Source organism: Symsagittifera roscoffensis, chromosome 4 (assembly GCF_963678635.1).
Source record: "Symsagittifera roscoffensis chromosome 4, txSymRosc1.1, whole genome shotgun sequence".
NCBI lineage: Eukaryota > Metazoa > Xenacoelomorpha > Acoela > Convolutidae > Symsagittifera > Symsagittifera roscoffensis.
The window spans coordinates 70384728-70410033 of NC_087065.1; the positions used below are offsets into that span (position 1 = coordinate 70384728).

General features: G+C 34.8%; 1 protein-coding gene across 5 annotated transcripts in view; it reads right to left on the minus strand.

The window, feature by feature from the left end:
- Positions 1-25306, minus strand: part of LOC134845305 (coiled-coil domain-containing protein 180-like) — a 95624-nt gene that overhangs the window by 69037 nt on the left and 1281 nt on the right. For 4 of the 5 annotated variants that reach the window (XM_063862276.1, XM_063862275.1, XM_063862274.1 and 1 more), the window contains exons 3-8: positions 13944-14169; positions 7979-8083; positions 4593-4823; positions 3937-4220; positions 3465-3547; positions 497-585 (exon numbers count right to left, since the gene is read on the minus strand). In XM_063862276.1, the coding sequence (XP_063718346.1) occupies positions 497-585; positions 3465-3547; positions 3937-4220; positions 4593-4823; positions 7979-8083; positions 13944-14169 (1018 nt within the window). Of the gene's footprint in view, positions 1-496; positions 586-3464; positions 3548-3936; positions 4221-4592; positions 4824-7978; positions 8084-11374; positions 11406-13943; positions 14170-25306 lie in introns of those variants that run through there. The other variant, XM_063862277.1, reaches the window with a different exon arrangement.

Consider the following 25306-nt stretch of genomic DNA (forward strand, 5'->3'; position numbering starts at 1 on the left):
AGAATTCTTTTCTAAAAATTGACAACAAGTTTAATGATATAAGAACTCCGGAAAGGTCCATTCAGAGCCCACAAAAGTTGGGGGTCAATATTCTAGGGGAATGGGGTCTATGAAGAAGTCGACTTGTACTGCGGGATCCCAACAATTAAGTAGTGCTGAGTATGCGTAATGACGGGGTTTCAAATTTGAATTTCGAATTACAGCTCTTTTTCGGTTTCCTACCTCCTCGAAAATTTTCAAAAAAAAAGTTCATAAATTTTTCACACTGCATTTTGAATGTAAGAAAAGTTGTAAAAAGTGTTCACCGGGCATTTTTCATGTGAGAAATTATGTACAAATTTGTTCACCTGTTCACGCTGACACGTTTAAATGTAATTTATAACATGAAAAGCCATTTTAAAAAGACTTTCATACATTGAATTTCATTAAAACTCAAAGGGGGAACTGGAAAAGAGCCCAAAATTCTTTTTCTCATCAGTATTTGCTGCAGGTTTACCTTATGCACTTGGAGTTCGCCCAAGCAGTTCTGACAGACTCGCTCGTACTCTGTATGCAGAAGGGTCATGTATTTCTCTTGAATGGCCACTGAAAGCAAAAACAGAATTTACACAAGAGGGGAGGGGGACTTCAATTCCCAAGCGAGAAAAAAAAGACGATTAAATGAGCTTTTAAACCAAGAAAATACGAACATACAATTCGAAATTCCAAGCAAAAACAGGAAAAATAAACTTTTAAAATCTAAGAACGTAGCAAACAGATGGTTGGACAAGTAAAAAAGAACTTAAGAAAACCGAAAAAAAAATTAATTGAAAATGTTTGCACATTTTTTAATTTTCGAAGAAAAAATATATTGTTAAAGCTCTTTAAAAATCAACAGTGTTTTCGATTGGCAACTTTTTCATTAATTTATCGCATTTGAAGTTCAGAGGTTTTTATCCCTCCGAAAATTCAGAAAGTTAAAGTCAAAATTGAAAATAGAGATAATCAAACTATCGTACAGCAAAAAATTAAAGGTCACGAAAAAGACGAATGACGTCATTCACGTTTTTTCATAACCTTCTTTTTGATCTGTTCGATACCGGAATTTACCTTCCTTTAAAAAAAATCAAAAATTCAACCGCGAAAAATCAAAATTGAGCGTGAACAAATTTTAAGTCTTTTTCCTGAAAAAAAAAGAACAATAAATCATCACGATCTATATAAAGGCCATTATTTTACTGGAATTACTGGAAAAGTCAAAAGAAAATCATCACGATCTATATAAAGGTCATTATTTTACTGGAATTACTGGAAAAGTCAAAAGAAAATCATCACGATCTATATAAAGGTCATTATTTTACTGGAATTACTGGAAAAGTCAAAAGAAAATCATCACGATCTATATAAAGGTAATTATTTTACTGGAATTACTGGAAAAGTCAAAAGAAAATCATCACGATCTATATAAAGGTAATTATTTTACTGGAATTACTGGAAAAGTCAAAAGAAAATCATCACGATCTATATAAAGGTAATTATTTTACTGGAATTACTGGAAAAGTCAAAAGAAAATCATCACGATCTATATAAAGGTAATTATTTTACTGGAATTACTGGAAAAGTCAAAAGAAAATCATCACGATCTATATAAAGGTCATTATTTTACTGGAATTACTGGAAAAGTCAAAAGAAAATCATCACGATCTATATAAAGGTAATTATTTTACTGGAATTACTGGAAAAGTCAAAAGAAAATCATCACGATCTATATAAAGGTAATTATTTTACTGGAATTACTGGAAAAGTCAAAAGAAAATCATCACGATCTATATAAAGGTCATTATTTTACTGGAATTACTGGAAAAGTCAAAAGAAAATCATCACGATCTATATAAAGGTAATTATTTTACTGGAATTACTGGAAAAGTCAAAAGAAAATCATCACGATCTATATAAAGGTAATTATTTTACTGGAATTACTGGAAAAGTCAAAAGAAAATCATCACGATCTATATAAAGGTAATTATTTTACTGGAATTACTGGAAAAGTCAAAAGAAAATCATCACGATCTATATAAAGGTAATTATTTTACTGGAATTACTGGAAAAGTCAAAAGAAAATCATCACGATCTATATAAAGGTAATTATTTTACTGGAATTACTGGAAAAGTCAAAAGAAAATCATCACGATCTATATAAAGGTAATTATTTTACTGGAATTACTGGAAAAGTCAAAAGAAAATCATCACGATCTATATAAAGGTCATTATTTTACTGGAATTACTGGAAAAGTCAAAAGAAAATCATCACGATCTATATAAAGGTAATTATTTTACTGGAATTACTGGAAAAGTCAAAAGAAAATCATCACGATCTATATAAAGGTAATTATTTTACTGGAATTACTGGAAAAGTCAAAAGAAAATCATCACGATCTATATAAAGGTAATTATTTTACTGGAATTACTGGAAAAGTCAAAAGAAAATCATCACGATCTATATAAAGGTAATTATTTTACTGGAATTACTGGAAAAGTCAAAAGAAAATCATCACGATCTATATAAAGGTAATTATTTTACTGGAATTACTGGAAAAGTCAAAAGAAAATCATCACGATCTATATAAAGGTAATTATTTTACTGGAATTACTGGAAAAGTCAAAAGAAAATCATCACGATCTATATAAAGGTCATTATTTTACTGGAATTACTGGAAAAGTCAAAAGAAAATCATCACGATCTATATAAAGGTAATTATTTTACTGGAATTACTGGAAAAGTCAAAAGAAAATCATCACGATCTATATAAAGGTAATTATTTTACTGGAATTACTGGAAAAGTCAAAAGAAAATCATCACGATCTATATAAAGGTAATTATTTTACTGGAATTACTGGAAAAGTCAAAAGAAAATCATCACGATCTATATAAAGGTAATTATTTTACTGGAATTACTGGAAAAGTCAAAAGAAAATCATCACGATCTATATAAAGGTCATTATTTTACTGGAATTACTGGAAAAGTCAAAAGAAAATCATCACGATCTATATAAAGGTAATTATTTTACTGGAATTACTGGAAAAGTCAAAAGAAAATCATCACGATCTATATAAAGGTAATTATTTTACTGGAATTACTGGAAAAGTCAAAAGAAAATCATCACGATCTATATAAAGGTAATTATTTTACTGGAATTACTGGAAAAGTCAAAAGAAAATCATCACGATCTATATAAAGGTCATTATTTTACTGGAATTACTGGAAAAGTCAAAAGAAAATCATCACGATCTATATAAAGGTAATTATTTTACTGGAATTACTGGAAAAGTCAAAAGACTTATGACGTGCAATATTAGAAAATTAAGTCACTTTGGAAGCTATTTTACCCTAAAAATGATGATATGAAACAAACTCGGCTACACATTTAAAATCGGTGAGATTTTCAAAAAAGATGAAAATGTACTATTTAAACCGATGACTCACGGAGTTGTTTGGAGAACTGTCCCATGGCACTGTTCCACTGATACACATTCGACTTGTGAGACTTAGGGGGGATAAAAGTCTCCCTGAAACAAAAAAAAATGCTCAATTTGTCAAACAAAACTATTAAAACTATTAGATACTACAAAACTACCCCCCCTTGCAAGAGGTACAGATTCGTTACTAGGTACAAAACGTACATTTGCTTAACTATTGCATTATTTTTTTATAAGGGCGGCAATTCGTTATTAGGTACCCTAGAGGGGGGATAATTTAAGAGATCCGACAAAACTTGTGCGAATCAGAGAATTATTTTCTAGATTTTCACTATAAACCTCTTTTCCACAACCCCCAAGCGAACCCATATGAACTTTAATTTTAAAAACCTAAATTAACACGGTCATTATAATTGAGGATAAAACAAATGCTAGTCAATTTTTAAAACCTCTGTTTGAGTATAAAAACAATCTCTTACTTGAAAGTTACAATCAACTCTTTTCGTGCATTATTCAGCATCTCCTGCTCATCGTAAAACTTTTCAAGAATGGCAGAGGCACTTTCAGGTTTCGTAACTTCCGATGAGTTCATGTACTCTTTGAATTCGGCTAGGAGCACGTTCTGCTTGGTGGTGCGCCAGAAGTTCCTCTTGTCAGTCCAGTTCTCACGCAGACTTCGTTCCAGTTCGAACTCGTGTTTGACCATTAGACCGATGAACTCAGAGAGCCGAACTTCATTTTCCATCAGCACTTCGTTCAAAGACTGAAAAATAACAATTGAAGATTTGTTTTGTAGTCAGAAAATTCTGTAGACCGAAAAATATCTAATAACCTTGAAATTGAAATGGTTTGAAATTTGGAAGATTCTTTTACTGATCAATATGACATGTTATCGACCTTATTTTGACTCGGCAAATTTTAATATTTCGAGCACTGTCGAAACTTCAATGACATTTTAACTGAAACATAGCTGTTTTTGAGAACTTTTTTGGAAAAAGTTCTCCAAAGAAACCTGTTTTTTATATAAATTGACATCAAAAACACCTTGAGTAAATTTTTAGGTTTCGTTAATTTAAAATGGCTGTCGTAGAAAAGTAGCGAAGGGTTTCCATTTAGTAAAGATTATTGAACTGACTTGTGTCTCGACTTCCATCAATTTGCGCACATCTGCGGGCAGCAAGTGGGCGATCCTCTCGAATATGAGGAAGTACTTTCTGAGGATGTCGAAAGTGAGACTCCTCCTCCTTTTTTCCATCTGCTTCAAGTCCCAGTCCAGTTTGCGGATGGACTCCTGTCTGAACTTACAGATCTCCAACACTGCCTCCCACACTTTGAACAGACCCCCACTGTCGAAACTCTGCAGCACCTAAGAGAGAAGATATTTGGACTCGAATTTCTTCTACTTCCCAGCAAATTACAAATTGTCTATTATCATAATTGTTTTACGTTTTTTATGGCTAAAAGCGCAATGTTACGATGTAAAGAATAAAGAACCAATCTGATCATAATAACTTTTGTTCATTAAGCCAAATTTCATAAGATTATGAGCAATTTTAAAAAAGAATTAACTTTGGGGCTGGAAAGGAAAAAAATTAGATTCTACACAGAGGTGAAGCTGAGCTTCACACCACATGCGACACAACACAAATAAGCGACAAAAAAATCAATAATATCGAAAAAATTAGATCTATCATAATGACTGGAACTAATTTTGAAACACAAACATGCCGAGACAATAGAATGTGAAATTAACAAACGGAAGATAATTAACCAAGCGGTAACAAATACCTTGGCAGAAACCTTTTGAGCCGAAGAAAAATCAACAAGATTTAACATTTATGAAAATGCCCCGTAGCCTTCAAAAGAACCAAAAAACATTATTTGATCGTCAAATGAAAGAATATGAGACAACTAGGCCGACATAAAATAGCCCGAAACCTAGGAAGCCCAAAACAACGAAAATAAAAAAAATGTAAAAAGTTTAACTTAATAGGAAGTTATTAAGCACCCCTCGCCCTCAAAACACAGACACGCTCAACAGGAAGCTCGTTTTTTCGCTCGTCGAAGGACGCAATAAGAGGCCGATAAGACGATATAATATAGGCCGAAACCTATCAACCCGAAAAAAAAAACAAGGTGACGAAAAATCGTTGTCATGAAAAATGTGAATTATACTTTTTATTAAGATGTTTAGCATTTTGTTCAACCCACAGTGAGGAAAAAAAATGTTTCCATCGAAACAATTTGAAAATAGGTCACTAAGCAGATAAAAAAATAGGCCAAAATCATTTGAGCAGAATACATTTTTTATCGAAAAATATATATATATATATACACGTACAACTAATATGAAAACCAAAAAATTGAAATAATGAGGTATCAATAGGAAAAAAAACCTGATAATTCTGAATGTAATGAGAAAAAATTTAACAAAAATCAACTTTTTTTAACACTACGTTTGGCCTGTAGACACCATGGAAAACTTCTGTTCGTTACTGCAGACAAAAATCTTATTGAAGACTAGGAGAAATATGAGCGTTTTTTATGGAGTCTATCCTTGGATTCTAGGAAACTTTTCCGTATGTATTAAACAAGCTCAAGCAAAAATGCTAACAACTACAAAGCTATATTTACAACAATTGGTTAAGCTCTTGAAGTTATATTTTGAGTCGACTCAACTGATGATGAAATTAAAAGAGCAAAAAAACTGCTCGTATATCAGGGAAAAGCCCTGAATGTTCCGACTATCCCTTAATTCATATCGAATAGTTTTTGGGAAACGAAAAAAAAATTGAAAACCTTTAAATTTTGGACAATATCAAAGTAAGAAATGTTGAGTCGTACGAAATAAATACGATCCCATCAGCTAGCCTCAATTCAATTTGGAACGATTTTGTTGTGAGGGATAATTCGCCACGCATAAATATTTCGCGTTACGCTATCAGCACTAGATGGCAAAAAACTCAGATCGGAAGCAATAATAGCGCAAGAAATGGCAAAATGTCTGAAAAACAGATTCAACGTTTTTTAAATGAAATTATCAAGTTTGATTTAGAAATAATTGAAAATCTCGTAGACAAGATGATAAACATAGCTGCCAGTGTACCTAAGAAATGCTTTTATTACTATATTGTTCGATAAAATAGTTCTTTATATTTTAGTTCGGCAAAAAAGTGTTTCCAAGTTCTCTGCTTTTCAATATTACTAAGATCTAATTGCGGTAAATACTTTTTTTTCAATTTTTGAAGTTGAAAAAAAAAGTATTATAGATCACAATTTTTACCAATGAAACTAAATATATTTTTTTTTCTCTTAAATATTGATCTCTTGAAAGATATTTAGAAACGGGTAGCAGGATCTAATAGTGTTCTAGCATTTGTTTCAAATGACGTAAACGAATTTATTACGTTTTTTTTCGATATTTTGTTTTCGTTCAAATTAAAGTGATCCGGTGAAAAAACAATTGATGGACTAACATTACATGGAGTGCAAATCTATGCTCTTAAGCCTGAGCTATAAAGTTACCGGCCATCAGCATTAACCAGCGTAAGAACATTTTTAATTAAAAAAAAGATCATCAGTTTTGCTGTTCGAATACGAAACAGGGTCGCATCCAAAAAAGGGTCAGAAAAATAAAAGTTGTCATAAAAATATTGGTTGCTGATTGCTTGAATTTGGCTTTCAATTATCAATTGTTCATCTCGATGATTCATTACCATTACATGTTAGATTTTCTACAGATTTTGCATGAATGTTCTTTTCTTCAAGAAGATTGTTTGAAACAGTTTTGAACGTTTTTTAAAACTTCCCGGATCGATAAAAAGTTAACATTGATTCCAAATTTGAAACTAATTTCTTAACATCACTAACATTACAGGCATTATGCAGCCTTTTTCCTTGATTTTTCTGAAACTAGGTTTACAAAAGTCTATTTTAAATGACTTCTGATGTTCTAAACTGCAATAAAATATCCCAGCAAGTGAACAGATTCGAGCAACATTTCGAACAAAGTAAATTGACTTAAGAACAATGAGATAGCGGCTCTTTTCCAGTTTCCTCCCCTTCAAATTAATTTTTGAAAACCTTATTTAACGTAGTCATAATGCAGTGAAAATTGGCATGGTGAACAAATTGACAATTATGAACAGATTTGTTCTTCAAACATTACAGCGTAACATCACGCATTTAGCCGTAATAACACGTAAAACAAACACAAAACTCGGTATTTTGAAAGGTGGGGGAGAAAGTGGAAAAGAGCCGAGATAGCTTTTCATAAAGAGTTTACGAGGAGAGAGTAAAAAAAAACAATCGAAATTAGGCTCTTTCTCCTTTCCCCCCACCTGTAAATTTAGTAGTAAGTTTACTGTTCATATTTTCCGATCTTTATGAAAATTGGCAAGCGGACTAATTACGCCATGGCAAACATATTTGGTCTTCATAATTAACCTTGTAAAACCACTCGTTACACCATAAAATTGATGATCGTACGAGGTGGGGGGAGGAAAAAGAGCCCAAGATTACCTCCTGGTCGTCAATGCTAGTCATGATGCGATCAATCTCGTCCTGTTGTCGTTCCAGGAAATCACTGGTCTCTTGTGAACGCTTCTGCATTTCACCGTCTATCTCCTAGAACAAACTTCTAATTCTCACTTTAAAAAAAATTACTGATGATTCGAACGCAGAAATGTATAGAAGCAAAATCAAGCGTTTTTTTTAAATCGCTTCCAAAGATTTCTGTACAATTCTTCTGACAGCTTACATGATCAAAAATTTCAAAAGTTTGTGGGAATCAACTCACAAAGAACCGATATTATGAGAATTTTTTCTCGAGCAGATTAAAAACAGAAGAAAAAATCACTTATTTGTCGAGACGTGTTATGACCCTCAGTAAGCAAGACCATTATCCTGTCGTACCCATTACAGAAAACGTCACAAACTGTTTGTTTGACGCCTTTGGAGGGTCTCTCGACATATCTAAGGAAGTTCAAGAAACTGAATGAGGGAACAGATGGACTGTGAGTGTGAACCTCCAAGGCAAACTGTATTTAGTCCCGGGGGAAACATTGGCCGTAAATGCGTTGATCTTTTAACGAAAGAAGTCTGCCGATTGAACCAAAACGAATGTTCAGAACGACTTCTTGTATTCAGCCGATTAATCTTACAGCGGGACCCAATGATAAAAACCACACGTGATGTGAGAGCTTTGATAGGAAGACGACTTGAAGACTGGGAAAATAGTAAGTTCAATATTCTACTACAAGAAGCCAAACGATGTTCACAAAAACAACCGAGAAAACCCATGAAAAAAAAAACAGATCTGAAGACGAGCACACCGCAGTGGTTTTTGCACGAATGATGATGGAAGTAAAAGTTCGGTCTGCCATGCGTTGGCTGACAAGCAGATCTGGCGGAGGTTTGCTTCATCCAAATGACGAATTTATTGATTCCACAACAAAAACAAGAAAATTAGTCATTGACATTCTGAAAGAAAAACATCCCGTAGCAAAACAGTCAAAAGAAGAAGCAAGAATACAAGTAGACAGCTTGCCTGAGTTAGAAACAGTAACCATCACTTCTTCTTGTATAGAAAAATTTGCGAGGTCAATGCACGGTGGAGCCGGACCTTCAGGAACAGATTTGGAACACTGGAAAGACGCATTTCTTCGATTTGGAGGACACAGTTCGGCTTTGAGAGACGAAGTGGCAGCGCTGATCACAAAGATAGCTAACGAAATTATTCCATGGAACCAAATACGAGCATTGATGTCAGGTCGTCTGATCGCTTTGGACAAGTGCCCCGGAGTTAGACCCATTGGCATAAGTGAGTGTTTGCGAAGAATAATGTGTAAATGTATGGCCGAAGCGACCAAAAAAGATCTCGAAGAAACCTGTGGATCTCAACAACTAGCTTGTGGTGTGAAAGCAGGAATAGAAGGAGCTGTACACGCAGTGGAGGAATTGTTTAATAGCACCAAAGAGGACGGACATGGTCTTCTATTGATGGATGCCTCAAATGCATTCAATGCATTGAACAGGGAAACGGCTCTATGGAATGCTAGAATACTTTGGCCAAGGTGCTCACGATTTCTTTTCAACACTTATAGAGGGTATGCGCCGCTAATTGTTGCAGGAACGACAGAACTTCTTTTCAGTAGTGAAGGCACTACACAGGGTGATCCACCAACGATGTTATTCTATGGTGTTTCATTGATGCCATTGATTGAATCACTCAAAGACCGAGATAAGTATTTACAAACATGGTATGCAGATGATTTGGGAGCTCTCGGCGCACTAGAAAACCAGGTTGAATGGTTGTCATCTTTGACTGAAAACGGCCCGAAGTATGGCTATTACCCCGAGCCAAGCAAAAGTTATTTGGTTGTTCACCCGAAATTTGTTGAAAAAGCTCATCAATTGTTTGACAGGTTCGGCATCAGAATAGTTGAAGGTAGAAGATATTTGGGCGGATTTATTGGCTCTGATGAAGGCAAAATTCGTTTCACTTTAAAAAAGGTCCAAGAATGGTTGGATTGTCTTGGCGAGTTGTCCAAAGTGGCAGAAAAAGAACCTCAAGCTGCTTTAGTTGGATTAACAAGATCACTGCAATGCGAATGGAATTTTGTCCAGAAAGTAGTCAAAGATACGTCGCAGTTGTTTGCTCCTCTCGAGAAGATGTTGGAGGAAAACTTTTTGCCAAGCTTACTAGGAACTTCTAGTGTCACACACTCAGATCGTGTTTTGTATTCACTTCCTGTCAAGAGGGGGACTAGGTGTGCGAAATCCAATAGAAGGTGCCGAACTGGCATTTTCCACTTCACGTGAAGCAACCGACTGTCTCGTGAGTTCGATCCTTCTCCAAGATGATTTCGACCAAACTCTACACAAAACAAAGATGAGAGAAGCAAGAAAAAACCACGAGGAGAAACAAAATGCTGTGGACAAAGATAAACTCGATGAATTGCTTGCAGTTTTACCAGCAGATCAGAAACGAGCAATCCGGAGAATAATCTACAACAACGGTTCCTTGTGGCTAACTTCGCTGCCCTTGTTGAAAGATAATTTTGATTTGTCAGCAACAGAGTTCAGAGACGCTCTAAGTGTCAGGTACAGAAAACCACTCAAACGCTCTTTCTCGAGATGCGATGGATGTCAACAAGATTTTGACTTACAGCATGCACTTTCTTGCAAGAAGGGCGGACTGACAACACTACGACACAACGAAATAAGAGACGCAGTGGGCGATCTTGCTTCACTTTTGTGGAAGGATGTGAAAAGAGAACATGTCGTAAAAGAACCAGATGTAGAAAATGGAACCCCGGCACTAATTGCAGATCTTTCAGCTCGTGGGGTTTGGGATAGACAGTCGGCTGCGTCGTTCGACATCCGTGTTACAAACACTGACGCTCCGTCTTACCAAAACCGCAATCCCATGAATGTACCGAAAACTGCAGAGGTTGAGAAGAAAAATAAGTATGGACCAGCTTGTGAAGAAAACACATGTCTTTCACTCCACTGGTCACTTCAATAGATGGTGTTTTGGCACCGGAGTTCACGTTTTTCCTCAAACGACTAGCAGATGGTCTGGCATCAAAATGGGACCGCCCATATAGTCATGTCATGTGCTGGGTGAGATGTAGAATTTCATTCGCTATACTGAGAGCAACCAACATTTGCATCAGAGGCACAAGATCCAAATGGCAATCAATCGGCGTTGAGGACGGTTACACAATTGGAATGGCATTCTAAATATTCACACGCTGTTAACTGGGGCTTTCATCTTTTCCTTGTTCATCTGTTATTTGTCGAGATAGTATTTTCAAAACAAAAACCACTGCAAATATGAAGTACATTTTACATCAAAATATTATGTCAAATTAGTTGTTTTGGAAATAAGAGATGTGTTTTGTGGAAGCTGACCTTTCCTAATAAGGAAACCTCCTGCTCCATGTCTTCATGTTTTGTATTCACTTCCTGTCAAGAGGGGGACTAGGTGTGCGAAATCCAATAGAAGGTGCCGAACTAGCATTTTCCACTTCACGTGAAGCAACCGACTGTCTCGTGAGTTCGATCCTTCTCCAAGATGATTTCGACCAAACTCTACACAAAACAAAGATGAGAGAAGCAAGAAAAAACCACGAGGAGAGACAAAATGCTGTGGACAAAGATAAACTCGATGAGATGCATGCAGTTTTACCAGCAGATCAGAAACGAGCGATCCGGAGAATAATCGACAACAACTGTTCCTTGTGGCTAACTTCGCTGCCCTTGTTGAAAGATAATTTTGATTTGTCAGCAACAGAGTTCGAAGACGCTCTATGTGTCAGGTACAGAAAACCACTCAAACGTTCTTTCTCGAGATGCGATGGATGTCAACAAGATTTTGACTTACAGCATGCACTTTCTTGCAAGAAGGGCGGACTGGTAACACTACGACAAAACGAAATAAGAGACGCAGTGGGCGATCTTGCTTCACTTTTGTGGAAGGATGTGAAAAGAGAACCTAGAAAATGGAACCCCGGCACTAATTGCAGATCTTTCAGCTCGTGGGGTTTGGGATAGACAGTCGGCTGCGTCGTTCGACATCCGTGTTACAGACACTGACGCTCCGTCTTACCAAAACCGCAATCCCATGAATGTACCGAAAACTGCAGAGATTGAGAAGAAAAATAAGTATGGACCAGCTTGTGAAGAAAAGCACATGTCTTTCATTCCACTGGTCACTTCAATAGATGGTGTTTTGGCACCGGAGTTCACGTTTTTCCTCAAACGACTAGCAGATGGTCTGGCATCAAAATGGGACCGCCCATATAGTCATGTCATGTGCTGGGTGAGATGTAGAATTTCATTCGCTATACTAAGAGCAACCAACATTTGCATCAGAGGCACAAGATCCAAATGGCAATCCCTCGGCGTTGAGGACGGTTACACAATTGGAATGGCATTCTAAATATTCACACGCTGTTAACTGGGGCTTTCATCTGTTCCTTGTTCATCTGTTATTTGTCGAGATAGTATTTTCAAAACAAAAACCACTGCAAATATGAAGTACATTTTACATCAAAATATTATGTCAAATTAGTTGTTTTGGAAATAAGAGATGTGTTTTGTGGAAGCTGACCTTTCCTAATAAGGAAACCTCCTGCTCCATGTCTTCATGTTTTGTATTCACTTCCTGTCAAGAGGGGGACTAGGTGTGCGAAATCCAATAGAAGGTGCCGAACTAGCATTTTCCACTTCACGTGAAGCAACCGACTGTCTCGTGAGTTCGATCCTTCTCCAAGATGATTTCGACCAAACTCTACACAAAACAAAGATGAGAGAAGCAAGAAAAAACAACGAGGAGAGACAAAATGCTGTGGACAAAGATAAACTCGATGAGATGCATGCAGTTTTACCAGCAGATCAGAAACGAGCGATCCGGAGAATAATCGACAACAACTGTTCCTTGTGGCTAACTTCGCTGCCCTTGTTGAAAGATAATTTTGATTTGTCAGCAACAGAGTTCAGAGACGCTCTATGTGTCAGGTACAGAAAACCACTCAAACGTTCTTTCTCGAGATGCGATGGATGTCAACAAGATTTTGACTTACAGTATGCACTTTCTTGCAAGAAGGGCGGACTGGTAACACTACGACACAACGAAATAAGAGACGCAGTGGGCGATCTTGCTTCACTTTTGTGGAAGGATGTGAAAAGAGAACCTAGAAAATGGAACCCCGGCACTAATTGCAGATCTTTCAGCTCGTGGGGTTTGGGATAGACAGTCGGCTGCGTCGTTCGACATCCGTGTTACAGACACTGACGCTCCGTCTTACCAAAACCGCAATCCCATGAATGTACCGAAAACTGCAGAGATTGAGAAGAAAAATAAGTATGGACCAGCTTGTGAAGAAAAGCACATGTCTTTCACTCCACTGGTCACTTCAATAGATGGTGTTTTGGCACCGGAGTTCACGTTTTTCCTCAAACGACTAGCAGATGGTCTGGCATCAAAATGGGACCGCCCATATAGTCATGTCATGTGCTGGGTGAGATGTAGAATTTCATTCGCTATACTAAGAGCAACCAACATTTGCATCAGAGGCACAAGATCCAAATGGCAATCCCTCGGCGTTGAGGACGGTTACACAATTGGAATGGCATTCTAAATATTCACACGCTGTTAACTGGGGCTTTCATCGCGCATAACTGACTCCTATATAATTAAAATTTCGACACCATTTGCATATTATTTCGAAGAATATGAGATGTTTCAAGATAAAAACGCAGGATGACAACTGTGAACAAGCAACCAAAAACTTTTCCTTGCACCATTCAAAACCAATTTATTTTGAGTTTATGATTTCAAATGCTCAAAAAAAAACTTATTTGTCGAGATAGTATTTTCAAAACAAAAACCACTGCAAATATGAAGTACATTTTACATCAAAATATTATGTCAAATTAGTTGTTTTGGAAATAAGAGATGTGTTTTGTGGAAGCTGACCTTTCCTAATAAGGAAACCTCCTGCTCCATGTCTTCAAACGCAGCCCTATGTCTCTCCATGCGTCCCTCAGTCAGTTTGTTCACAAGCACCAAAGTCCTGGCCCGCCCAGCTGAGTTGGGGTCGAAAGACACCGGCGCCACAACATCCGGCAACGCCGCAACCACGTCTTCGTCTTTGTACATCATATGTCCCTTCACTCTTTTCTGCTGAGCTACACTTTTGTACCTGACAATAATCGAAAAAAAATTATGATGAAAATTATGTTAAAGGGGTTTTAAGCTAGTTCGAAGGGAGATATCGAGGCTCTTTTCCACTTTCCCCCATATTTCAAAGTTTCCGTTTTCATTGTTGTCTTACGTGTGCAAAGTATTAAGAACAAATATGTTCCCAATAGTTAGTTTTTTCATCATGAAAAACTTCATTACATCATTACAATGTAAAATTAGTTTTTCAAATCTTAAAATCAAATGTGCGGCTGAAGAATGGAAAAGAGCCAAAAGCGAAACTCGAAACTACATTGAAAGGTGATCACTTAAAAATCATAGCGCACGGGATTTGACCACCTCGGGAATTGACTTGACAATTATGAACAGATTTGTTCTTCATTCTTTACAGCGTAACATCACGCATTTAGCCGTAATAACACGTAAAACAAACATAAAACCCGGTATTTTGAAAGGGGGGAACTGGAAAAGAGCCATTTTCTGCAGATCGACCCTGAAAATCTCCTAAAGGATATTCAAAATTAACCAACTTAAATTGTAAACATTTCTTCAGTTCTATTGTTGTATCTAAAAAATTATTTTTATCTGTCGTTTCAAACTCGGTGACAGTTAACAGTGACCTTTGACTTAACAAAAGTGGCTGTCATTTTCAAATAGAATTTTTGAAAGTCAAAAATGATTTTTTAAATACAAATGTTTTCATATCTATTTCAATGCGTGAAATATTTTTCATGTGAACAATTTATCACGTGCTAATTTAAAAATATTTGAAATTGAAAAAAAAATGGTCATCAAAAAACTGCTCATTAGCATTTTGCTGCTTCCATTTTTACCCAGCGCACTGGGCGAATCAAGCACTCCAGACTTCAGCAAAGAACTCCCAGCAGAAAGCAATTTAACCGATGATAGAAGCGTTTTCGACTATGATTACAATTCGGACAGAACAATTTCAGTCGAAAATACATCAACAAGTGAGAACTCGACAGAAAAATCTAAAAAATTGCCACACGGAAAATGCTTCAAAGAATCCGATTGCCTTGGAATCGATTTTCAGGAAGCTTTTAACGATAGTGAGTTAGCTTGTTGCGACTCAAACGGGGTCGAAAATTCTCAGAATTTGACAACCTATGTTGGATTTTGTTGCTATAACGGAACCCTGTTAAACCCTTCGAACAAACGAAAATGCATGACAATAGCAATTTTAGCGATGTCTCTTGCCTCGTGTCTGATTGTAATCGGATTCGTTTTGTTCCGACTCAACGCGAAATACGATCCGAGAGACGAAAAAATTACCGCATTCAGTCATTTAGGATTCACTCAAGACAAATCGCCTCCCAAAAGAAGCAACATGTCTCTACCCGTTGAAAAACCTTACGTGAGTTGCCCGCTATTCGAGGAATCAGCCAACGAAACATCAGAAGATGAAATGACGTCATTTGGAAAATCAATCAATGAGAATCTAGAGAACCGCCTGGCTTTTGAAATGCTTCAGGAGGACTTTGAAGAGACTTTGAAAGAAGAAGAAAAATTGATGTCGTATGACACAAGATATTACATGAGAGAAAAAGCAAAAGCTTCAAAATTGTTTGAAGACGGTAGTTTCGGCGACGCCTTCCGACCGATTCAGAAAGAAGACGACTTCAATGATTTTGTTGGCGAGGAAGATCCAAAACTAGATGTTTAATCAATGAACACGTCTAATCAATGCTTTTTCCAGTTCGTTGTGAAAATCAATAGTTATGAGAACTTTTTCAAAAAAATGTGACATTCGTGCGGTATGAATGGTTCAAAATTGAAACAAAAAAATCTGTCTCTGAATTAGAATTCAAAGATTAAAAATTTCTAACATAGTGGGGTCTTAGGAAATGGTACAAGAACTAGAAAAAAAAACTAATTGAAATACGAGCAAGTTTAGATAAAGACGTGACCAATTCTAATTTTAAAACGTAAATCAATTAATTTAAGAAATTGACACTTTTTATATCACTCTTATAACAAAATAACCAATTCAACTTTAAAGAGCCAGTAGCGGGACAACCAGAAAAGATAAAAATAATTTCATTATCCAACTCAAATTAGTCATAAGAAAGCTAGCTATCAATGACTTTCAAGTGCCAACTTCGAAAATATTCAACGATTTTCTTTAACTAAATTTTTTTTTAGCTTTGAAGTTTTGATTATGATTAACAGTCAGTTGACTAAATTACTTTTGATGTTTCATCAATTTTCGAATAACTTTTCCTTTCATCAGCAGTAATCTGTGTTCCTTTTTGAATTGTTGCTTTAAATATTGGAATCAAAGTTTCTGAAGTTCGGTTAGAATAACATACAGTGGAGAGGATTCAGCCGTGTCTCTACAAATTCCTCAAAACCTATTGTTCATTGACAGCATGCGCACATTTGTAATTTTTCTTTCTAAAAAAACTCTCGTCTATCTCTACGGCTTTGTCAATTCCCTAAATTTTCAAGGGGGTATCTAAGACGAGTTTTGATGTCTGCATTTCTCTTATTACAACGCCATCGATACTTTTTCTCAGTTAAATGAAATTTCACTGCAGATGCACAATTATTACAGCATCTATCTGTATAAAACAATCCGTTTTCAGTTGGAAAATTGAAAGCGTCAGTTTCATCTTGTATAATGTTGTTCATTTTTATCAAATTCATTTCGCATCTTTTTCAAGTTTTTCCATGCGGAAAATTGGATAACACTGCAACTTCTGGTGTCTTATACAACATCCGTTTGAACATCCATTGTAAGATTGATGTCAATAATAAAGAAAACTCTTTTTTGAAACCTCAAAAGGCGGAAAAAAAGCCAACTGCTTGTATTAAAGCAAAGAATTCATTATTTGGATTGCAGTTTGGAGATATATGGTGTAGTGATTGCTTTATACAGATGAAGTAAAATTTTAACAAAAAAAGAAAAAATATCTGCAAAAAATCATCCGGCACTCATTATGTCAAATAATAATATATTTCGATTATAGTAAAGTAATATCTAAGCCCAGATTTTTTGATGTCTGATCGACTTTCGGAAAACTTTTACTTTCACCAGAAATGTTGCTTTCACTATTGGAATCAAGGTTGCTTAAGTTCGGTTAGAACAAAATAAAGAGGGGAGGATTCAGCCATGTCTCTATAAACTCCTCAAAACCTATTGGTCTTAGACAGCATGCGCACAATTAAACATTCTCTTTCGAAAAACTCTCGTCTAACTCTACGGCTTAGTCCAATCCCTCATATTTTAAAAGATTGGCTAAAAACACTTGCAAACAAACTTCGTTTCAACCAAAAATGACTTATTTAGAAGACATGTCTTACTCTTTTTGTCAACAAGCAACAGTTTGGTACTCATTTGCCAAACAGTAAACATATAATGTGAAATTGCTGTATAAATGTGCTATGGAAAACAGATTCTACTTTTCATTTGGGTATTGATGTCTGCATTTTTTTAAATTAAAATGCCATCGATATTTTTCCTCAGTGAAATAAAAATGCACTGAAGATCCACAATTATTACAGCATCTATCTGTAACTAGCAATCCGTTTTCAGTTGGAAAATTGAAAGCGTCAGCTTCATCTTGTATAATGTTGCTCATTTTTATCAAACTCATTTTGCATCTTTTTCAATTTTTTTTCCACGCGGAAAATTGGATAACAATGCATTTTCTGGTGTCTTATACAACATCCGTTTGAACATCCATTGTAAGATTGATGTCAATTGGAATAAAGAAAACTCTTTTTTGAAACCCCAAAAGGCTGAAAAAAAGCCAACTGCTCGTATTAAAGCAAAGACTTCATTATTTGGATTGCAGTTTGGAGATATATCGTGTAGTGTTTGCTTAACACAGATGAAGTAAAATTTTAACAACAAAAAAGAAAAAATATCTTCAAAAAATCATCCGGCACACATTATGTCAAGTAATGATATATTTCGATTATAGCAAAGTAATATATAAGCCCAGAACTTTTGATGTTTGATCGACTTTCGGAAAACTTTTATTTTCACCAGAAATGTTGCTTTCACTATTGAAATAAAGGTTGCTTAAATTCGGTTAGAACAAAATAAAGAGGGGAGGATTCAGCCATATCTCTATAAATTCCTCAAAACCTATTGGTCTTAGACAGCATGCGCACACTTAAACTTTCTCTTTCAAAAAAACTTTCGTCTATCTCTACGGCTTTGTCCACTCTCTCAATTTTGAAAGGATTGGCTAAAAACTCTTAAAAATAAACTTCACTTAAATAGTTGTTTCAACCAAAAATGACTTATGTAGAAGACATGTCTTATTCTTTTTGGCAACATGCAACAGTTCGGTACTCATTTGCCAAACAGTAAACATATAATGTGAATTTGCTGTTAAATAAATGTGCTATGGAAAACAGATTCTACTTTTCATATAGATATTGATGTCTGCACTTCTTTTATTAAAATGCCATCGATCTTTTTCCTCAGTCAAATAAAAATACACTAAAGATCTACAATTATTACAGCATCTATCTGTATCTAGCAATCCGTTTTCAGTTGGAAAATTGAAAGCGTCAGCTTCATCTTGTATAATGTTGCTCATTTTTATCAAACTCATTTTGCATCTTTTTCAATTTTTTTTCCACGCGGAAAACTGGATAACAATGCAACTTCTGGTGTCTTATACAACATCTGTTTGAGCATCCATTGAAAGATTGATGCTAGATGGAATAAAGAAAACTCAATTTTGAAACCTCAAAAGGTGGAGAAAAAATCTAATTGCTCGTATTGAAGCAAAAACTTGATTATTTGAATTGCATTTTTGAGGTATATGGTGTAGTGATTGCTTTATACAGATGAAGTAAAATTTTAACAAAAAAAGAAAAAATATCTGCAAAAAATCATCCGGCACACATTATGTCAAATAATAAAATATTTCGATTATAGCAAAGTAATATCTAAGCCCAGAACTTTTGATGTTTGATCGACTTTCGGAAAACTTTTACTTTCACCAGAAATGTTCCTTTCACTATTGGAATCAAGGTTGCTTAAGTTCTACTAGAATAAAATATAGAGGGGAGGATTCAGCCATGTCTATAAATTCCTCAAAACCTATTGCTCTTAGACAGCAAGCGCACACTTAAACTTTCTCTTTCGAAAAAACTCTCGTCTATCTCTACGGCTCTGTCCCATCCCTCAATTTTTAAAGGACTGGCTAAATACCCTTGCAAAGAAACTTCACTTAAATAGTTGTTTAAACCAAAAATGACTTATTTAGAAGACATGTCATAATCTTTTTGGCAACATGCAACAGTTCGGTACTCAATTGCCAAACAGTAAACATATAATGTGAATTTGCTGTATGATAAATGTGCTATGGAAAACAGATTCTACTTTTCATTTAGGTATTGATGTCTGCACTTCTTTTATTAAAATGCGATCGATGTTTTTCCTCAAGGAAACAAAAATGCACTGAAGATCCACAATTATTACAGCATCTATCTGTATCTAGCAATCCGTTTTCAGTTGGAAAATTGAAAGCGTCAGCTTCATCTTGTATAATGTTGCTCATTTTTATCAATCTCACTTTGCATCTTTTTCAATTTTTTTCCACGCGGAAAATTGGATAACAATGCAACTTATGATGTCTTATACAACATCAGTTTGAGCATCCACTGAAAACTTGATGCTAGATGGAATAAAAAAAACTCATTTTTGAAACCTCGAAAGGTGGAGAAAAAAGCCAACTGCTCGTATTAAAGCAAAGACTTCATTATTTGGATTGCAGTTTGGAGATATATCGTGTAGTGTTTGCTTAACACAGATGAAGTAAAATTTTAACAACAAAAAAGAAAAAATATCTTCAAAAAATCATCCGGCACACATTATGTCAAGTAATGATATATTTCGATTATAGCAAAGTAATATATAAGCCCAGAACTTTTGATGTTTGATCGACTTTCGGAAAACTTTTACTTTCACCAGAAATGTTCCTTTCACTATTGGAATCAAGGTTGCTTAAATTCGACTAGAATAAAATATAGAAGGGAGGATTCAGCCATGTCTATAAATTCCTCAAAACCTATTGCTCTTAGACAGCAAGCGCACACTTAAACTTTCTCTTTCGAAAAAACTCTCGTCTATCTCTACGGCTTTGTCCAATCCCTCAATTTTTAAAGAATTGGCTAAAAACACTTGCAAACAAACTTCACTTAAATAGTTGTTTCAACCAAAAATGACTTATGTAGAAGACATGTCTTACTCTTTTTGGCAACATGCAACAGTTCGGTACTCATTTGCCAAACAGTAAACATATAATGTGAATTTGCTGTATGATAAATGTGCTATGGAAAACAGATACTACTTTTCATTTAGGTATTGATGTCTGCACTTCCTTTTAATAAAATGCGATCGATCTTTTTCCTCAGTGAAATAAAAATGCACTGAAAATCCACAATTATTACAGCAACTATCTGTATCTAGCAATCCGTTTTCAGTTGGAAAATTGAAAGCGTCAGCTTCATCTTGTATACTGTTGCTCATTTTTATCAACCTCAATTTGCATCTTTTTCAATTTTTGTTCCACGCGGAAAATTGGATAACAATGCAACTACTGGTGTCTTATACAACATCAGTTTGAGCATCCACTGAAAGATTGATGCTGGATGGAATTCAGAAAACTCATTTTTGAAACCTCAAAAGGTGGAGAAAAAAGCCAACTGCTCGTATTGAAGCAAAAACTTGATTATTTGAATTGCATTTTTGAGGTATATGGTGTAGTGATTGCTTTATACAGATGAAGTAAAATTTTAACAAAAAAAAAGAAAAAGTATCTTTAAAAAATCATCCGGCACACATTATGTCAAATAATAATATATTTCGATTATAGCAAAGTAAAATCTAAGCCCAGATTTTTTGATGTCTGATCGACTTTTGGAAAACTTTTACTTTCACCAGAAATGTTCCTTTCACTATTGGAATCAAGGTTGCTTAAGTTCGACTAGAAAAAAATATAGAGGGGAGGATTCAGCCATGTCTCTATAAATTCCTCGCAACCTATTGCTCTTAGACAGCAAGCGCACACTTAAACTTTCTCTTTCGAAAAAAACTCTCGTCTATCTCTACGGTTTTGTCCACTCCCTTAAATTTTAAAGGATTGGCTAAAAACTCTTGCAAACAAACTTCTCTTAAATAGTTGATTCAACCAAAAATGACTTATGTAGAAGACATGTCTTACTCTTCTTGGCAACAAGCAACAGTTTGGTACTCATTTGCCAAACAGTAAACATATAATGTGAAATTGCTGTATGATAAATGTGCTATGGAAAACAGATTCTACTTTTCATATAGATATTGATGTTTGCACTTCTTTTATTAAAATGCCACCGATCTTTTTCCTCAGTCAAATAAAAATACACTGAATATCTACAATTATTACAGCATCTATCTGTATCTAGCCACCCGTTTCCAGTTGGAAAATTGAAAGCGTCAGCTTCATCTTGTATATTGTTGCTCATTTTTATCAAACTCATTTTGCATCTTTTTCAATTTTTTTCCATGCGGAAAATTGGATAACAATGCAACTTCTGGTGTCTTATACAACATCAGTTTGAGCATCCATTGCAAGATTGATGCTAGATGGATTTAAAAAAATTCATTTTTGAAACCTCAAAAGGTGGAGAAAAAAGCCAACTGCAAAAACTTGATTATTTGATTTGCATTTTTTGAGGTATATGGTGTAGTGATTGCTTTATACAGAAAAAATAAAAAATTTTAAAAAAAATTGTCTTTGAAAATTATTCAGCACACATAGAGTCAACTAAAAACAAATTAATTTTGATGTTTGATCGATTTTCGAATGTTCTTTTCTTTTATCAGAATTGATATGAGTTCGTTTTTCAATTGTTGCTTGAAATATTGGAAGCAAAGTTCTAAAATTCCGTTAGAACAACATACAGTGGAGAGGATTCAGCCGTGTCTCTACAAATTCCTCAAAACCTAATGCTCTTCGAGAGCATGCGCACATTTATACTTTTTCTTTCTAAAAAACTCCCGTCCATCTCTACGGCTTCGTCAACACCCTCAATTTTTAAAGGATTAGCTAAAAATTCTTGCAAACATTCCTCTCTTAAGTAGTTGTTTCAACCAAAAATCACTAATGTAGAAGATATCTCTAGCTCTTTTTGGCAAAATGCAACAGTTGTGTTTTACCATTGGCCCATCAGTAAAGTATAATGTGATTTTGCTGTCTGATAGGTAAGCCATGAAAAGCAGTTTTCTTTTTTCAGTTGGCTATTGATGTCTGCACTTCTTTTATTACAACACCATCGAATTTTTTACCCAGTTAAATGAAACTATTTTGCAGATTCATATTTAATACAGCACCTATCTGTATGTAACAATCCGTTTCCAGTTAGAAAAAAGATAGCTTCAGTTTTTTCTTGTCTAATCTCCTTCAAATTTATCAGATAAATTTTGCATCTTTTTCCAACTTTTTCACGCAGAAAATTGAATAACAATGCAATTTCTGGTGCCTTATACAACATCTATTGCAAGATTGATGATAAATGGAATAAAGAAAACTCAATTTTGAAACCTCAAAAGGTGGAAAAAAAGTCAACTGCTCGTATTAAAGCAAAAACTCGATTATTTGAATAGCATTTTTGAGGTATATGGTGTAGTGATTGCTTTTACAGATGAAAAAAATTTTAAAAAAATTATCTTCGAAAATCATTCAGCACATATAAAGTCAAGTACAAATAAATTTCGAGAATAGCAAAGTAATAAATTAGGCAATAACTTTTGATGTTTGATCGATTTTTGAATAATTTTTTCCTTTTATCAGAATTGATCTGAGTTCCTTTTCGAATTGTTGCTTCAAATATTGGAAGCAAAGTTCTTAAATGCGGTTAGAAAAACATACAGTGGGGAGGATTCATACGTGTCTCTACAAATTCTTCAAAATCTAATGCTCTTCGACAGCATGCGCACATTTATACTTTTTCTTTCAAAAAACTCCCGTCCATCTCTATGGCTTCGTCAACACCGTCAGTTTTTAAAAGATTAGCTAAATTATCTTGCGAACATGCCTCTCTTAAGTAGTTGTTTCAACCAAAAATCACTTATGTAGAAGATATCTGTAACTCTTTTTGGCAACATGCAACAGTTGTGTACTCATTTGCCCAACAGTGAAGTTTAATGTGATTTTGCTGTCTGATAGATGTGCCATGAAAAGCAGTTTTCTTTTTTTTCGGTTGGCTATTGATGTCTGCACTTCTTTTATTACAAAACCATTGAATTTTTTCCCCAGTTAAATGAAATTATTTTGCAGATTCAAATTTAACACAGCACCTATCTGTATGTAACAATCCGTTTCCAGTTAGAAAATTGATAGCTTCAGTTTTTTCTTGTATAATCTTCTTCAAATTTATCAGATTAATTTTGCATCTTTTTTCGACTTTTTCACAAAGAAAATTGAATAAAAATGCAATTTCTGGTGCATTATACAACATCGATTGCAAGGTTGATGATAAATGGAATAAAGAAAACTCAATTTTGAAACCTCAAAAGGTGGAAAAAAAAGTCAACTGCTCGTATTAAAGCAAAGAACTCATTATTTGGATCGTATTTTTGAGATACGTCGTCTAGTGTTTGCTTTACATAAATGATGGTTGCTTACACAATTGCTTTACACAAGTAATTCTTATTAATGTGATCAAAACTTTTTGTGCTACTTGCACAGCAGTCATCCACTCTTTTCATATTTTTAGACTTTGATCAACAAAAAATGAGAGGATTAGAAAAATACTGAAGGTTTTTTAAAAAAATGCAATTCACCAAATCCGGCAATTCTAGGCAAAAGTTGAACTCAGATCAATGTAACCAATATAGTCAACGAAAATATGGCAAAGATTTATCTTATGAAGCAAGCTGAATTAAGCTGAATAAAAATTTGTTAAGTTAAGTCGCATCAAATTTTTTTGAACATTTCGTTTACAACACCAGTTGCTTGAATTAGCTAGGTTTCAAAATTGAAAAGCTTGAATGAACTCTAGGAAACAAAATTAATGACCGATGATTTTGAAATTTATTTTAACGTAGGACTGATTCATTTTAAAATTACTTGATAACAACAATCGTTATTGATTGGCAATATTTATCAAAATAAATAAAATAATTTGAGAACACTGGATCATTTGGTAATTTTTCAGTTCCACGGGAAAATCTCGAAGATAAATCCCATTTTTGAAAAATAAAGTAAAGCTCAACTTCTGCACTATTTGCAATTTCGTTATTGGAGAGCTTAACATTCATTCTCTTTAGCGAGTAATTTTAAATGAACTTAAGAGAAATCGAAGATCAAAATGCCAAAATAAACTTCAACGCCAAAAAATCAAAAGCCAAAACACATAAATATAATTTTGAGCGTGAAAAAAAAACAAACACAGTCACAGCATCAGTAGACAGAACCTAGCGACCCCCATTATCATTGTCAAAAAAAAACCCAAAAAAAACGATTTGTTCCTTCAAATTACCTTTTTTACCTGAAAAAAAAGTTTTTGAAAAAAGCCTTTTTCTAAGTTTTTGTTATTTGATTATAGAATCTCTCACAGTATACTAACCAACAGTTTATATGATTTAATGTGCATAAATGAGTTTGAACGTGCGAAAAATGAATGTGAAATGCCAAATTATGAAATGTCAATGAGTCTTCGCCAAATTTGAGTCTGATCAGCTAACTATTTCTCGACACTGAAAAAGGTTTTCTGGTTTTTTTTGAAAATATGACTTACGGCTGATACAGTTTTGATATAAAAGCTCACTGCCCCCTTCCCCCAATTAGTTTTTCCCTATGGTCGTCAAAATTGAGTGGAACAAATCGAGTGTCTTTGGACTCAAAGGATCTTGGATATTTCAAGAAACTAACTATTTTCAAGAAACTGAATGAAAACCAATGTTCAATTGTCTATAATTCAGCACAGATACTTCGGTCATAAAAGGTTTTACCAATTTGAAACTGAGACAAGGCTGATCGTATCTCAAGAAAAATCTTCAACGTGTCTGCGAGTCTGAGGAAAAATAACGAGTCAAGCCGTTTTTGGCAAACACAAATGATATCATCAAAAGAAGCAACAAAAAAGCTTTTATCAGGGCGAAGCCCTGAAAA